The 17,357-nt window shown below is 35.3% G+C and overlaps 4 protein-coding genes, 1 long non-coding RNA gene and 1 other non-coding gene across 7 annotated transcripts; 5 read left to right on the top strand and 1 right to left on the bottom strand.

Moving 5' to 3' along the window:
- The first annotated feature begins 321 nt into the window (after positions 1–321).
- LOC111781019 lies at positions 322–1,530 on the top strand. Its single transcript, XM_023661416.1, has 3 exons — positions 322–767; positions 892–945; positions 1,065–1,530. The coding sequence occupies exons 1-3, from the start codon at positions 453–455 to the stop codon at positions 1,296–1,298; spliced, it is 603 nt and encodes a 200-aa protein (XP_023517184.1). The 5' UTR covers positions 322–452; the 3' UTR covers positions 1,299–1,530.
- A 294-nt stretch (positions 1,531–1,824) lies between these two features.
- LOC111781022 lies at positions 1,825–4,228 on the top strand. Its single transcript, XR_002812937.1, has 4 exons — positions 1,825–1,920; positions 2,318–2,402; positions 3,357–3,454; positions 4,047–4,228. It is a non-coding gene; the product is annotated as an uncharacterized LOC111781022 (long non-coding RNA).
- Positions 4,229–5,679: 1,451 nt separating this feature from the next.
- On the bottom strand, positions 5,680–6,464 carry LOC111781021 (auxin-responsive protein SAUR50-like). The gene has a single exon (XM_023661417.1). It carries the CDS (start codon positions 6,368–6,370, stop codon positions 5,966–5,968), a length of 405 nt encoding a protein of 134 aa, XP_023517185.1. The 5' UTR covers positions 6,371–6,464; the 3' UTR covers positions 5,680–5,965.
- Positions 6,465–9,882: 3,418 nt separating this feature from the next.
- Positions 9,883–9,954, top strand: TRNAP-CGG. Its single transcript has one exon. It is a non-coding gene; the product is annotated as a tRNA-Pro (tRNA).
- A 112-nt stretch (positions 9,955–10,066) lies between these two features.
- On the top strand, positions 10,067–12,084 carry LOC111781083 (probable small nuclear ribonucleoprotein G). The gene is made up of 4 exons (XM_023661506.1): positions 10,067–10,191; positions 10,292–10,314; positions 11,504–11,625; positions 11,731–12,084. Exons 1-4 carry the CDS (start codon positions 10,157–10,159, stop codon positions 11,791–11,793), a joined length of 243 nt encoding a protein of 80 aa, XP_023517274.1. The 5' UTR covers positions 10,067–10,156; the 3' UTR covers positions 11,794–12,084.
- A 1,980-nt stretch (positions 12,085–14,064) lies between these two features.
- LOC111781138 lies at positions 14,065–16,120 on the top strand. Of its 2 annotated transcripts, XR_002812950.1 has the most exons (2): positions 14,065–15,309; positions 15,916–16,120. XR_002812950.1 is itself a non-coding variant. In XM_023661586.1 (1 exon), exon 1 carries the CDS (start codon positions 14,225–14,227, stop codon positions 15,107–15,109), a length of 885 nt encoding a protein of 294 aa, XP_023517354.1. In that variant the 5' UTR covers positions 14,065–14,224; the 3' UTR covers positions 15,110–15,520. The 2 variants fall into 2 exon arrangements, 1 of the variants encoding a protein (XP_023517354.1); XM_023661586.1 differs by lacking the exon at positions 15,916–16,120 and having other exon boundaries at positions 14,065–15,520.
- The last annotated feature ends 1,237 nt before the right edge of the window (positions 16,121–17,357 follow it).

Raw genomic sequence — 17,357 nt, 5'->3', positions numbered from 1 at the left:
CGTTGTCACAAAGAGTTGTTAGGTTATAACAAGTGTCACACCTGTCTCGAATTTCTCACAACTAACTTGTTCGTTAGAACAAGTGTCACACAATTACTGTCTCGTTGTCATAAAAAGTGCTATTGTGACAAGTGGTATTTTTTTTAACTCTCGATTACATCAATTTTATTAATTATTTTTTTTAAAAAATTGAAGAATCAAATGTCTAAATGGAAATTTATTGTGCAGATTTTAATTAGTTTTTCAATTATTTTTTAACGAAGGATATTTAGTAACATATAAAAAAAAAAAAAAAAAAAAAAAAAAAAAAAAAANAACGGTCGAACCTTTCTCCTCACAGAGGCTTCCCATCGCTGAAACGCTATCCTCTCCCTCTCTAGACCTGCAAATCACCAGTAATCTCCATCTCCTTTCTCTCTGCTATTCGGCTTTGGTTCTTCGCCATCAGATTCATGGCCTCCATTACTCATTCAACAAAGCACCTCATTCGTCACACAACAGTTGATTCTCGCCCTTCTATCTTGTCTACTATGGCGTCTCATCCGTCACTGGTTTACGTCGGTTGGAACACACGGCGTCGGCAATTCTCTAAGCTCTCCGGCGTCTCAAGTCCATGCCCTAGGAACATGAACCTTGCGCCTAAGTCTTCGGAGGAGAACACAGATATTTTGCCATCGGAAGATAACCCTGAAGATGGAGTCTCGCTCGGGACCATGAAATTACCTTCGGACATCGACATTGCGAAATTCGAGGTCCTACTCTTCCAGGTAGATCCAAAATTCCTCCCCGTTTCTGTCACGTTTTTGCTTTACAACTTCTATTACCGATGAAGCAAAGGGGGAATTTCATGATCGTTGTGTTTTTTCCCTTCCCCGTTTTGGATTGGAACAGTGGGCCAATAGTCTTTGCCAGGGAGCTAACTTGCCGCTTCCAGTACCTTTGAGGGTGAGTAATGGATTTTCATCCTGCAGGTTCTTGATGTTTAGGATAAACTTCAATACTTAGTTCATTACCTTTCTCATCAAAAGATTTAGGGAAAACTTTTTTTGGTTACAATCAAACAGGTTGACAAAATAGCCAGTGGAGTTAGGCTTGGTTTTATCTCAATTGGAGATGGAAAGACAGAAGTTCTTGTGTATATAGATTGCTTGGTTTTTCCTGCTACTGCCAGCTCTAGCCCAATTTTTCGAGCCATAAGAAATGGACGCTTAAAGGACCAGTCACCTCCCGGTGAACCAAGAATCATGAGGAGTCTTTTGAGTGCTTTGAAAAAATCAGTTGAAATTGCTGTAGTATGAGTTAACTTGCCTTTGTAAATGTGATAAACTTGTGCTATCTTCTGTCATTAGGTGCTGTAAATGCCTGTCAAGTGAAGATCAGACCCTGTTCTCGTTGTTTCTATTAGTTTGATTCTATTTTTATCTTGTTTTTGCTTTAATTTCCATGTTATTAACAATCCAACGTGACTTGAATTAAAGACACAAGTGTTCGAGTTGTATCTAAACCCGATATTCTTAGTCGGTTTACGTGCTTTCTATTGTATACTTTGGATTGACAATTGGAATGAACTTTTCATGAATTTCTTAACCTGAAAGAAGCAGATATGGTGGCTCTGTAGCTGCATGCTGGATGTCTATGGAAGGAAGAACAGTTTGTTTACTTGAGAAAGGCTGTAAATGAGAATCACAGGATCTTGTTATTGATAGCAGCTGTGAGGGTGGATCATCTCAATTTAGACATAAGCTTTGGTCCTAAAGATGCATGATTCCAGGTAATCCCTGTTCATAGTGTTGTTCTGTTGTTGTTTACTTAAGAAAGGCTGTAAATGAGAATCACAGGATCTTGTTATTGATAGCAGCTGTGAGGGTGGATCATCTCAATTTAGACATAAGTTTTGGTCCTAAAGATGCATGATTCCAGGTAATCCTGTTCATAGTGTTGTTCTATTGTTGTTTCTTTGAAATTAAGATGAAATATGATGAAGAAATGAGATATCAATACAGTATCTTGAAGTTTATACAAGGCTATTCATCATGAATCTGATAGTATAGGGAGTAATGAAGTAACCATGAATCCATGACTAAATTTAAAAGTTTATGCTCTCATGAAAAGCCCGAGATGTATTCTGCGATTCGAGTTTTAGTTATTCGGGTGTGTTTCTGAAGTTATTATTCATCTGTATATAGATAGATATAGAACAATAATTTTAGGTATTGAAAAAAAATGGTTCTCTAGCTACTGTGGTGGTCTGTGGGGTAGGGGGAGGTTGGCTAGTGAATGCTGGAATGATAATTTCAATCCCTGTTCTTGTTGGAAGGAATCCAAACTGGCCAAAAGAATGGGGAAGGGATTGGTATTTCTGTGAAGCTGCTGCTGCTGCTGCTGATGCAGCCATGTTGAAGGTACAAAGTGTTCCCATTGAGTTTCCTTCGACTTTTCTAACTCCTTTTAAATCCCAATATCCCTCCCTAACAGAAGAAACTTGCCTGTCGTGATACCGCCGGTGGATATTGTCCGCTTTGGCCTGTTACGTATAGTCATCAGCCTCACAGTTTTAAAACGCGTCTACTAGGGAGAAGTTTCCACACCATTCTAAAGAATGCCTCATTCCTCACTGCAGTCAAGGTGGGATCTCACAATCCACCCCCTTGGGAGTTAGCGTCCTTGCTAGCACACAACTCGGTGTCTAGCTTTGATACCATTGTAACAGTCCAAACCCACTACTAGCAGATATTATCTGTTTTGGCCCGTTATGTATCGAGTCAGCCTCACGGTTTTAAAACGCGTCTGCTAGGGAGAGATTTCTATACTCTTCTAAGGAATGTCTCAGTTCCTCACTCCAATTGATGTGGGATCTCACAATCCACCCCCCTTGGGGGCTAGTGTCTTGGCTGACACACCGCCCGATGTCTGGCTCTGATACCATTGTAACAGCCCAAGTCCACCGCGAGCAGATATTGTCCACCTTGGCCCATTGTGTATCACCGTGGGTCTCACGATTTCAAAGAAGTTTCCACACCCATCTAAGGAATACTTCGTTCCTCTCTCCAACTGATGTAGGATCTCACGGCCTCTCTCTGCCCATCTCTTTGCACCGCCCCGCCCTCCCGAGCTCCTCCAAAGATCCCAAAGCTAGATAGCAAACTGACACTCCGAAAGCGTATACATTTAAATGATCTTTACCCTTTCCATCTCTTTGGTCTATGTTTGAGCTTCTGGAATTCAACGCTACTATCTTCATTCACTTTAAGATCTTTCATCCAAGTTTAAGTTCGACTCAACCTGATCTAAAATTTCCAGATTCTTTTCCTTGTCTTCATAGTTTTTAACCATCACTTACATAATCTTATGGACAGGCTACTTGTCTCGTGCTCGATGTTCTTCGAGTAGCGAACGCTTAAGGGGTCGTTTGTTCGGAACAAAGTTTGCAAGCTTGGACATCGACATCGGATGGGTGAGTTCCTTGATACCCGGACACTCTTATTTTTAATTGTTTAGTTATAATTATTTATAATTAATTCATTAAATAATGAACCAAAGTACTAAATTTGGGATTATAAAAAAGTAATTCATTAATATATGTTTAATCAAATTAACTACAAATATTATTAATTTATTGCAGGAATGATCATTATAATTAATTATTTGTGATAAATTAAAAATTAATTGTTATATTTCTAAAACAGTACATAGTCTTTTATTTTTATTTTTTTTATCATATATTTTTAAATTGTTTTATCAATAATTAATCATAAATATATAAGATTTAGAAGATGTAATATCTTATATTTTGTAAGATCTTCTACAAACATGAAATTATTATTTTATCTATATTTAGTTTTCATTTAATATGATAATATTTGATTTTTCATTATAACACGTGTAATTAATTCTTCAAAATTAGTAAGTTGTGAATTTTGCCTAGTTCTAATATATTTAATAGTAAATAAAAATTAAACTAATAACAATTAATTATCTAAAATTAATCAATAAAATAAAATTGTTGAAATATGAAAATTTGAAATCATCATATATTTTATCTTCAGACATCTTAAACAAAAAAGCTCCAATCGAGTATCTCCCTCTTCTAGCTGCTCTTGACGAGTGCTTAGAACTCAAAAGATGTCTCAATTGTTGAGCGGAAAGGTATAAAATTTTATTTATTTAATTAATTCAAGAATTGTTAAAATTATTATTGTCTCGTATTATGCAGCTGTTATTAGTCTCTCGTCTTTGAATATAATTCCATTAAAAAAAAAAAAAAACTTTAATTTTCTAAGTCAATTATTAAATTCACAAATCAGCCACCATTTCAGCATATTAAGACTTAATCAGTATTAGAAAGTTAGTTAGCTACCAATAATTTCCCTAATTCATTATTTTTTAAAAATTAATAAAAATACTATAATTTGTCTCCTTGTTGTATTTATAAATAAATAAATAAATAAATAAATAAATATATATATATATATATATATATATATATATAAACAATTCAAAGGAGACAGCTTTGAAAGACCCAATTTCTTGGCTGATTTAATAGTTTTAAATTTGACTTTAAACTTCGAGAATAACATTTAAATCAAAATTACTGTTTCTTTTTATTTTTTAAGATTAAAAATTAGGATTGATTGATTCCTTTCACCCTCGGTTCGTTGAACTTTGACTTTTTGTCTATACGTGAAATGACCAAAACGGGTAAGCAAACATGCCTTATTTTGTCTCTTTCTATTATTTTTCTCAAAAAGTAATTGCACCTATTTTTGGAATTAATTCCTTCAAACCTAAATTAAATAAATCTTATAATTTGACTTTTTTTTCTTTTTGTTCATATCATTTTATTTATATATTTTTTTTATAATCCCCTCTTTATCACCGAATCCTGAAGTTTATTTCTGCTCATATTATATCATTCTCAAATAAATAAATCATGGAAAAGTTATATTGTTTGATGAAAGTCTCACATCGGCTAATTTAAGAAATGATCATGGGTTTATGATCAATAAATATTATTTCCATTAGTATGAGGCATGTTGTGGAAGCTCAAAGCAAAGCCATGAGAACTACCATCGTGAAGAGTCGTGTTCAACTTAGTCATGTCAATAGAATTCTCAAATGTCGAACAAAGTGTTATGAGCCTCGACGGCATAGTCAAAAAGTGACTAAAGTATCGAACAAATTGTGCCAAAAGAAAAAAAAAAAGAGTTAAGCCTCGATTAAGGGGAGATGTACTATGTACTTTGTTACCGGGGAAGTGTTTGGATGAAAGTGGTGTACTTTGTTCAAGGGATTAAGGGGAGGTGTACTTTGTTCCAGGGGAAGTGGTGGATGAAAGTGGTGTACTTTGTTCGAAGGAAACGTTGGATGAAAGTCCCACTTCCCCTAATTCCCTAATTTAGGGAATGATTATGAGTTTATAATCAAAGAATACTATCTCCATAGGTAGTGTTGGATGAAAGTATGAAAGTCTCATGTCCCCTAATTGAGGGGATCATTAGGGGATGATCAAAATACTATCTCGAGTGTTATAAGGCATTGTGGAAAGCCGGGAAAGCCCAAAACAAAATCATGACAAATTGTGCTCAAAGTCGACAATATCATACCATTACAAGAGTCGTGTTCATATATAATTATCCAAAAGTGGAAAATAGAAAAGTATTCAGCCTTTCTGGTTAATTCCTCGTAAACAGCTGCTGTTCATACATATTAATTACAATTACAAAATTCAAATTCATCGCAGAATCACGGCTCTGATTTTACAAGTTCAACAACTTCCGAAGACAAATGGATCATCGAATCGGATATGATATGAATCGAACTCTAAAATCGGCCAAATTTCAATCCAATCGGATCGAATCGTATCCTCCTCGGTATAAACAGAAATCGACGACGAATTTCATTACCTTCCGGATCAAACGATTCAAACCCTAACGAAGTGGTGGTGTTCATCTGCATTTCCTCTGTTCTAAAGAAACTCCTCGACAATCTCGCCGAAATCGAATCTGCCATTGCAGCATTCCACAGCGCTAACAATTTCTTGAAAAGCAGAGACGCTACAAGGAACCACAAGCGCGTTCCTCTGTTCGAATCCGAACTCTCTGTAGGCTTTATCGAGCAGCATCCTAAAGAGCGGATGCGACAAGAAACTCGTCGGAACGACGAAGCGCTGCCGTTCGTCGCCAACATAAACCGCAAAAGAACCGGTCGGAGTCGAAGTCGGCGACGGCGAGTGAGAATCGTGATCCTTCGATGATTCCAATCGATCGCTGAGCAAACACTCGTTGTGCGATGATGATTCGCCCTCTGTTCCGACTCGGACCTTCACTTTCTTGGCGAGTTTCTTGAAGGAGACCATTTTCTTGCCTAGCATTTTGTGATCTGAATTGAAAAATTAATTGCAGAGATGAAGCTTGAGATCCATGGACATGGAAGATTGAAGGTCTGAAAATTGATTTTATACAAGAATGGAGGAGGTTTGGTGAAGAAGACGATGAAGAGAATCAAGGAATTTAAAATTTTAAAAATTAATTAATTAATTTAAAATTNGGATTATTTGACTTTGACGGTTACTCGTAGAGTCTCAATTATTCCATTTTCTGTTCCTTTAACTTCCACTTAGTTTGACTAAAGTTTTTTTTATTTATTATTATTATTATTTATTATTTATTTTTTCTATTTAAAAAAATATTTTATTTTGGATAATCCCAACAATTACATGAGATTATTATATATTCAATGTATATATAAAAAGATTACACTATTAAAAGTTTAATTTATTTATTTTTTTAATTATCTTTATCTGTGATATGATATTGTCTACTTTAAATATAAGCTCTCGTGATTTCACTTTGACTTTCACAAAATGTCTCGTACTAATGAAGATAATGTTTCTTACTTATAAACGCATGATCATCACTTTAATTAGCCAATGTGGGACGTTCCCTCGAACAAAGTACACCATAAAACCTCTCCTAAGGCCTATAAAGCCCTCGAATATCCTTCCTTTAATCAAAACTCAACTTTTTCTCTAGAGCAGTTTAATACGTTTGAAACTCACAATTTCTTCGAGATTCACTTTTTACTGCACTTGAGTCGTTGTATAGGTTAAATGAACCATCGACTAATTTTTTTTGACACTGTTGTAAGTCAAATTAAGCGGTACTTTTAAAAAAAAAAATTGATTTCTCGACTCATGATGTGATTGCAAGTTGGCATGTGTCGTTCGACGTCGATAATCCATTTAAAATGAAAATGACGATTCTACCCCTAACTTTAGAAGTATATTTTAGTTCATATTGTTTCATAAAATTTTTTATTTTAGTAAAAGGATGACATGTGAAGTTCAAAGAAGGCCGCATAAAATATTGGACTTTGGTACTCAACCACTATAAACAGAGAATCTTAAGGCCTTTCAGTTTCAAATAATGTCACACACTTCTCATTCATTTAAAAAATACCCTTAAATTTTTTAAAATACCTAAAAAGTACCCATAAATTTTTAAAATTTAATTAATATCGGTAACGACCCAAATCCACCACGATATTGTCCTCTTTAGACTTTCCCTTTCGACTTCCCCTCAAGATTTTAAAACGCGTCTCTTAAGAGTTCCAGATCCACTGCGATATTGTCCTCTTTGAGCTTTCCCTTTCGGGCTTCCCTTCAAGGTTTTAAAACGCGTCTCCTAGGAGAAGGTTTCCACACTCGGGTGGCCCAGTGTCATCGCTGACACTCTTTTCTTCCTCCAATCGATGTGGGACCGTTCCTAAATGCACCCCCTTTGGGGCCAGCGTCCTTACTGACACACCACCTCGTGTCTAAACAAGAAGGCTGACACATCGTCCGATGTCTGGCTCTGATACCATTTGTAACGACCCAAATCCACCGGATATTGTTCTCTTTGGGCTTCCCCTCAAGGCTTTAAAACAGGGAAGGTTTTCACATCCTTGTAAATGGTGGTTGTTCTCCTCCCCAACCAACTTGGGACATCACAATATCGTTTTTAAAATTTTAAAAAATACCCTTAATATATATATATTTTTTTTTGTTGATTAAAATTAATAAAATAAAATACAGCAATTTAAATTGAAAATGAAATAATTTGTTTAAAATTTTGAGAAGAAAACAATTTGTCAGAGAATCCAATAACTGCTGCAAAAATAATTTATGAAATGCCATTTTAAAATTACCCTCTCATTAATTAATCATGTGGAAGTTAATATTTATTTAATTTGTATTAATATTAATAATTACAACCTCTAATTCCTAACTAAATACTTTATAGGTTAGTTGAGTTACAGAGACACCCGATGAAGTGAAGGATATATGAACTGACTTTTTGGAGAGTCTGTTCTCATTATACCTACAGTGTCACAATCACACTTTGATGGTAGCGGACTTGCAATTGTGCAGCATTCACTTCTCAGCAATAAGTGAGTTAAGCCTATTTGTTCTCGCATCGCCTACGGCCAAGCGACGTATGCTCGAGCCTCTGGCCCCGGTTCAAGAAGAAGGTTTTAGACAACGGAGGTAGAGAGATTTCGAAAGAGAGTTTTGAAGCAAAAGGCAACAACAACGGCTTACTGCATATAACTATCGGATAGGGACAACTATTGTTGGGTTGTGACATTCTCCCCCCACTTAAACTAGTCATCGTCCTCAATGACTTACTTCGGGGCACAACCACACTTTGGATTGTGATACACAGCACGACTTACTTGTCATCGGTAGTGGGAATTCTCCTGTTCCCTAGTAAAATACTTGGTTGGAGTATCGAGACCATATCCCAATGAGAGCTATCGTGCAAATAGGATAAACTTAAGAGAATTGAAAGTCACTACTTATACTAACAAGATGCATCTTTATTTCGGTGGCTGGATTATAATTATATGTTAGATGACCTCTTGAAAATTTTCTTATAATACATACGAGTAAGGATAAAGCGTACTTGAATGACTCGGGTTGGTCTATGAAAATATCTCTTACTCTTAAAAGCGAGGAGTAAGTAATGTCAAATCTGGATTCTCAATCCCGGCGTGAATCATTTTTTTAATTTTTGAAAAAATATAATTACTAGATGAAGGAAAAAAAAAANTTAGTAGAAATAAGACAATTTTTATTTATTATTTATATTTTATTGACAAGTTTTTTTGTCTACCGTTGGGATGAAAATAATGGGAGTTGAAAATATGACAGAGACAGAATTTTGGGCCAATAAAGGGCCGAGTGGGCTGGGCCCAATTGTCGATTTTGAAAGGTTCAAATGTCAACCGTTCGGGATTTATGCTCCAATTTGCCGGACCGAGGATTTGGCGATGCACGACTTGGCGACTAATAATCGTTTACTTACGCTTTTACTGATGATGTCTTTGACTAAATGTTGTCAACTCTTTTAGCTTTAGGCGATTATGACGATTGTAGAAAAATTAGCGTTGACTTTTTAAATAAGTTTCTTTTTTATTGATAATTTTAGCTTTATTAGTATTTTTGAAACGTGGTATGAATAGGTTGGTAGGTCAAAAGTATTTTCTTAAATTTTTAAAAAAAGTTTAGATGTAATTTTTAAGTTTTTTTTAAAAATTTTAGTAGTCGAAATTATTTTAAATAAAGAATTAATAAATTTCATTTAAAATGGTGTTATTTAATTATTTAATTAAAAAATTTAAGAGCAAGAATATTTTTGAAATAAAATGTAAAATTAATTATAGTTTTTTTTTAAATTAATTTAGCTAAGCATATCTCTTATATAGACTCGAAAAAGAGTTTGGAAATATTAAATAAAGATTACACCAAGAGGATTGTTATAAGAGATGAATAATGTTTGGTTTTTTTTATTTACAAAATTATTATTGATATAATTTTGGATGTGGTCGACAAACACAATCGGGTGTTTGGTCTAGTGGTATGATTCTCGCTTCGGGTGCGAGAGGTCGCGAGTTCGATTCTCGCAACACCCCAAATTTTTTCATTTTTTTTTAATCAATAAATATTTGGGCCGAAGTCCGCCAGGCCCAAAAAACTTGTCAGCCCAAATATTGTCGTGTCACTTGGTGAACAAAATTCGAGGACTCGCAAAGACCTGCTGCTCGATTGATTAGGGTTTTTCCTTCTTCTGATCACTGTTCTACCAAAACCTCTTCCCATCTCTCGTTCTTCACCATGAGTAGGTCAGGCCAGCCTCCAGATCTTAAAAAGTAAGTGCTGCCCCTAAATTTTATCCTGTTCGGTGTATTTTTGGTTCGATTATTTCAACTTTTTTTATCCTTTGTCCTCATTTTTCCCTTCTTTGTGCAGATACATGGACAAGAAGCTTCAGAGTAAGTTCTGTTCCTCACGAGCTTGTTTATCTTATTCGTTGTCGCACCGTTTAGGTTCTGGAAAATTTGGTTTGGAAATGACAATTTGTTATTCTGAAAGTCGAGAATCCGTCAATTCTGTTCGTTTTCTTTGAAGTTATGCCATCTGATTTATAATTTCGTTTGTTGATTAGTGTTTGTAATGTGAGGAACCTGAAGTTGACTCTTCCTAGTTTAGTACCTATGTTAAGATACGAAACTGTTTGGAGACGAACGGAAGAAGGATTGGGCTTTAGAGTTAGATTATATGGTGTTGAGAATTGTTGGGAGGGAGTCCGACGTTGACTAATTAAGGGATGATCATGGGTTTAAGTAAGGAATATACCTCCATTGGTATGAGCCATTTCAGGGAAACCAAAACCAAAGCCATGAGAGCTTATTCTCAAAGTGGATAATATCATACCATTGTGGAGGTTCGTAGTTCCTAACATGGTACCAGAGCCATGCCTTTAACTTAGCCATGTCAATAAAATCCTCAAGTGTCGAACAAAGAAGTTGCTAACCTTGAATATGTAGTCAAAAGTGACTCAAGTGTCGAACAAAGGGTGTACTTTGTTCGAGGGCTCCTGAGAAAGGAGTCAAGCCTCAATTAAGGGGAGACTGTTTGAGGGCTACATAGGCCTTAGGGGAGGTTTTATGGTGTACTTTATTTGTAGGGAGGATTGTTGAGGATTGTTGGGAGGGGAGGGAGTCCGACATTGGCTAATTAAGGGGATGATCATGGGTTTATAAAGTAAGAAATACATCTCCATTGATATGAGATCTTTTCCGGAAACTAAAAGCAAAGCCATGAGAGTTCATGCGCAAAGTAGTCAATGTCATACCATTGTGGGGGTCTGTGGTTCCTAACGTATAGTACCAAAGGTTGACCATTTTTCTTTTTGTGATGATAGAGACCTAAATCTCACCGTATATCTATCTGCTACATTTGGTTGATTATATCCTAGGTAGGTGGAGACAATCCCATGATTGCTGAGAGACCTAACTTCTAGATAATCTTCCAAAATAAATGGTCATTGAGGCAGCTTTCTTCATTAGGTTGAACATTAGTTTTTCAGTCATTGCATGTATAATCCTGAAATTAAAGAAATCTCACACTTCAGAAAGTTTTGTTTACAAATTGATGTTGCTTCTGAATTACAATTTGCAGTAAAAATGAATGCTAATCGCTTGGTAGTTGGAACTCTTCGTGGGTTTGACCAATTTATGAATCTAGTCGTTGACAACACCGTGGAAGTGAACGGTAACGAGAAAACCGATATCGGCATGGTGGTGCGTGTGATTTTGCAATCAAATTCTTCTCTATGTTTGTTTGCTTAAATTGATAACCACTGATAGAGTTCAAGAATTGATTTCCCTTATTGGTTTCCATTTCAGGTGATTAGGGGCAATAGCGTGGTAACCGTTGAAGCACTTGAACCTGTAAACAGGATGCAGTGATGGTGCACGCGTTGGAATTTGCTGCTCTGTTTCATAGATTGAGTGAGTAAAACATTCGGAACTGTTGCATTTATAATTTTGGGATGTTACGAATATCAGATGGATTTCTTGTGCTGCCATCATTCTGAACACCTGGCTTATTAATTTCAGCGATGGGGTTTCTGTATTTTGGATTCAATTACCTTGCAAATCTTAGTGTATGAAACCCATCGTATCACTTGAAGATGTGTTCATTAATCCCATTACAGAGGACCCGAAAAGAAGAAATAGTTTCAACCCAGTTTGTATCAAGTCCCAACTTCAATTTACATAGCTTTTCATTCCGAGTTTTTTCGAGTTTTTCACTGAATGAGAGTCGGGATTACGATGTAATCCTTAGAACTTTTTGTAGTAGTCGTACTTCCATCTTGCAGGAACGTCCGGGAAGGAGTTTAGCATTACTCTATCTGCACGACAAAACCGTCGTGCAGGAATTGTCCGAGCTCTTCTAGTCCGAAGAAGAAGATGGTCCAAAGGTCAAACATTCCCATTGACTTTTCCATGAAATCAGGCTGTTGTTTCTTCATGGGCAAGTGCAACTGCCTGGGAAGTCTTTTAGCATTTAGCCATTGAAAAGTCTTAAACCCAAAACATTATTCTACTTTTCTTTGATTCCCAAAGGTTAGGTCTAAGATAAGTTAGTATGAATTATTCATATTATAAATTTTCTTCTAATATTTTTCTTTTAATTTTTTGAAAGTTTTTATCTAAACCATAATTAATGAATGGGTCGTGGCTGATTCAATCTATCAAACTTTGATTTTGGACTGAACTTGAATCGGGGTAGAGTCGAGTTTGAATTGACTTTTGGGTCTCGAGCTTGTTGATGACGACGTTGATGCAAGAGTATCAAATACTTATTCGTGAAAACAACTCATTCTCGTATTCAATATTCCGAACCTTATATCATACAAGGAATTGTGTTATACTTTGTTGATTCTCCCCATTTTTTCAATCTTGTGATCTCAATTCAAATCGGGTGGAATCAACAAAATAAATAATTAAATAATATAATTTAAGAATAGAATAATCCCAATACGACAAAAATAGAGAATGTAATGAAACGATAATATGTTGTATGCCGTATGAAATATAAAATAGAATAATTTCATAATCGATAATATGCCGTATGAAAATAAAATACTATTGAAAAATGGACATTTGAATGGTCAAATAGTCAAAAGTCAAGTGATTTTAATATGAAAACGGCCTTTATGGGTTTACAAACAAGTTAATTTATAAAATAAAAAAAAAAAAGCAAAATATTTAAAGATTATTTTGTTAATTTGTAAAATTAATAATCCAAATGACTAAAATTTCCACATCAAAAATTTAAAAGGACCAAATGTAAATTTTTTATAATATTAAATAATTTAATTTGATAATTAATAATTCTAGAAAAGGGCACATGATTTGACGCAGCCCATTGCATAAGAACAGTTAAAATGGAATTTTCAATTTCTTGGAGTTAAATAATTTAGAATTATCATTGCAAAATATTCTAGATTAATATATTATTTTCACATTCAAATTTCTTATAATAAATAAAATTTAATTCTTTTTAAATAGAAAAGTTTGAATTTTTGGTTGAAAATTTTGATCCTACTCATTATAGCTTCAAATTTCCATATTTTCACTTATTTCTAAATCGAGCAAATTGGGTATTAATAAATCTCATTCAATGTCTATATCTTCTATTTCAGAGTTAAGTTTAATTTCTTGAAAATAGTAGCATATCTAAACGCTCGAATAGCCTTCTACCTTCTACTTAGCCACACATATGTTTTAGTTGACTTTCTTTTTCTTTCGTTCGATAATTTCACAAATATTATTGTAATGATTTTTCGTGTTCATTATAACTTCAAACAGTTTTATGATATTAAAAGAGTTAAAACATTTAATAACAATTAAATTATAATTATTTAATGCATCATCTCTCATAGGCAAAAATGAAGAAGGAATGGTACTTTGCCACAAAATTATGTTGCTATTAATTTAATTAAGCTTAAATACAAAGATGAATTTTCTTTTTTTTTAAAGAAAAAACAAAAATCAAGTGGGCCCAAATCAAGGAATTGTGGTTTGAATTTGAATTTTTCCAATTAATATTTTTTAAAATAATTTTGTTGAAATTGAAAATAAATCGATATAATTACACAAAAATATCAACGTAATTACAAAATAACCATTTAAAATTAAAGAGCCTTTTTCTTCACTTAATTGGTGCACGGAGCACACCGAAGAAGACAGAGAAAAGGATCTCTCTCTCCATCACATTATTCGTTCAATTCAAGAACTCTTTTGCATTTTTCAGTTTTGATTTCGATTTCGATTTCGATTTCGATTTTGATTTTGATTTCGATTTATTTCCCCATTTCGATTTCTCTGTACCATGCCCCAGGGTGATTTACAGACCTTCTTCACCGGTGATATTGTCACCGATGACCGGAAAGCCGCTGGCCATGATGACCAAGCTACCTTGAGCGACGACGGAGAGAGGCTGCCATTGGAGGAGGAGACAGAGGAGGCGGATCGGCCGGAAGTTCCTCCTGACTTCCCGCCGGAATCTTTCTGGCTCTCGAAGGACGCGGAGTTCGACTGGTTCGATCGTAACGCCTTCTTCGAGCGGAAAGAATCCACCAAGGCGAGTTCTAATTCCATGAATTTGAACCCTAATTTGCATCCGCAATCGAATTCAAATTCGCAGCGGTTTTCGACGAATTTGAAATCTAAGGCCTCGATGATCGGATTGCCGAAGCCTCAGAAGACTTCCTATGTTGACGCGAAGAATCGGCGTAACGGCAAGTCCGGAAACATTCGGTTGTTTCCGAAGAGATCCGGATCCGGTGGAAAATCGGTTTCGACAATGATTGAGCCTTCTTCTCCCATGGTATCATGTATGGGGAAAGTAAAATCGAAGAAGGACCGAAATCGGCAGAAGACTCACCATCACTCAACAGAACTAGCAACCGCAGAGGAGAAATCACTCGAAAAACAGAGCAAAGGATTCTTCGCGTGTTTCCGCGCTATTTTCCGTAGTGGTGGAAGAAGGCAACCAGTCGTCGAACCGACTGCGTCACTGACAAACTCGCCTCCAGAACAGGGCGTTAGAGCGCGTGACCTCACTCCTTCCGCCACTAATCCGCCGCCTACGGCGTCACATCCAAGCAAGACCGACGAAACAGATCCTCCATCCTTAGGCGGTTTGCAGCGATTCGCATCAGGAAGAAGGTCCAGTTCGTGGAGCGTAAGCGAGGTCAGTATAGACGTTGCGTAGGCGTAGGCGTAGCATTGACTCTTCCTCCATGCGAGGGATCATCGTGTCGTTAGTGCACGCCGGCGGGGCCCGCTGGAAGATTTTGATTCGGCTGTTTGCTCGTAGGACCGAATCGGCACGAATTTTTCGTTGGATGAACTTGGCGGTTTGATTTCAACAACGATATATCAAATTTCTTTGCCTCGATTCTGGTTTGAAAGGTAAACACATGGATTCCATAGTCTTTTCTTTGTTTAATTCTCATTTTTTTCATGAAATCTTCTTGTTTTTGGAATGAGTAGTTGCATTGTATATTCACCCATGATCATGATTGTATATTTTGGACTTCCCGTTTATCTTTTCTTGGTGTTCTTGATCAAACCCTACACTTCTTTGTAGGGTTTTATTAATTAATTCTAGCTTGTTGCTAAAGAAACTTTCACTTCAATATTCTTTATATATATATTATATGCTACTTAACTTAATAAAATATTTTATCCGTTTAAATTTTAATTTAGATTTAAAGTCTACAGTCTACGAAACGAGAATCCTTAAAGATAAAGGTATTGATAACTGAATCCTTAGGCTCATTGCTTTCCTTTATTTGGGTTGTCTTCATGGGTCTCGTTGGACGTTCTCAGTTTCTCGGGACTCTCTTCTCTTATCGATTGGTTAATTACCACTTGTGTGCATTCAGTGTCACCTCTGCTTATCCCACTATGATTATGAATTTCGTGATTTGAATGAAATTCATGTGCACTCGAGTAGGGTGCAATCATACTAGCACTAATATGTGTCTCATTAGAACTTTATCTTCTTTATCTCAGTTGTCCACATGGGTCTCGTTGGACGTTCTGAGCTCCTCAGGACTCTCTTCTCTTCTCGATTGGTTAGTTACCACTTGTATGCATTCAGTGTCACCTCCGCTTATGCCACTCAGAGTGATTATGAATTTCGTGATTTGAATGAAATTCATGTGCACCCTGTGTAGGGTGCAATCATACTAACACTAATTGTTCGTCTATTTAGATAATTATTTAAAAATTATAATTTAGTCCAAACTTTATATTTAAATTTAAGATTTAAAAATATTTGATAATATAAATGAGGTGGTTGACTATTTTTGTGGGAGGCGAATGGCATAAATGGAAGTGAAAATAAAAGTGAATTAATTTAATTGGTTGGCGGCGGCTGAAGTCTGCGTTTGTTTCTGTTTTTCGTTTTTGGCGGCGGCGGGAGGCGCACACCACTCGCTCGCCAATCACCTAGCTGCCTCTACTTGACGTTCATTGGCAAGCCTAGATACAAAGATTCCTCCCACACACCAAAAAAATAAAAATAAATAAATCAATCAATTATAATTTGTTTATATTAATTTTCATTTTATACAATAATTTATTATTCAATCATTTAATCTACAAATTTATTTTCTACTTAATTAAATACATAAGTGTTTTACGAAATTAAAAAGTTAACCACCAACTATATTTTCAAAAATTTTAAATATAAATCTTATTAAACATGTTTTATATTTTATAATTCATTAAACGTATAAGCTCTCATGGTTTGAGGTATGATATTGTCCATTTTGAGTATAAGCTTGCTTTGAGCTTTCCCAAAAGGCTTCAGACTTCGACAATGGTATGATATTGTCCATTTTAAATATTAGCTCTCATGGTTTTGCTTTGGGCTTCTCTAAAATGCCTCAGACCAATGTGGGCTTTCCAGGCCTTCGACAATGGTATGATATTGTCTATTTTGAGTATAAGCTCTCATGTTGCTTTGGGCTTCCCCAAAATGCGTCAGACCAATGGAGAGTGTATTATTTGATTATAAACCCATGACCATTCCCTAAATTACAATAATTTAAAATTTTGCAACATAATTATTATCTTTTAACTAACGAAAAAAAGTGGGGAAAATTAAATGGTGGAAATTAAGGATTAGGTCTGGAATTGCACGAGTTTAATAATTCTTAATTATTAAGTCGATCAAAGTGTGCACTATTTTATGATGATTTTTAATTTTTTCTTTGCAGTAGTGGGGCTTGCTTTTCTTTTTATTTACACATTCCTGCCCAATTCTGACTTTAATTACCATCATTCCCATTACTCCAAAATTTCCTATCATTTTCCTATTTTTTTTTAAATTTTACAATTAAAATTTAATTTTAGAGACATCAATTTATATTATGTGAGTTAAATTAATTAAATTAAAAATTTAAAGGTATTATGGTAACCATCACAATAATTTAATAGCGGTTTGTCGC

Source organism: Cucurbita pepo, chromosome LG19, assembly GCF_002806865.2.
Source record: "Cucurbita pepo subsp. pepo cultivar mu-cu-16 chromosome LG19, ASM280686v2, whole genome shotgun sequence".
NCBI classification, from domain to species: Eukaryota; Viridiplantae; Streptophyta; class Magnoliopsida; order Cucurbitales; family Cucurbitaceae; genus Cucurbita; species Cucurbita pepo.
The sequence above is the reverse complement of the archived record's forward strand: the minus strand, read 5'-3'. Positions and strand labels throughout refer to the sequence as shown.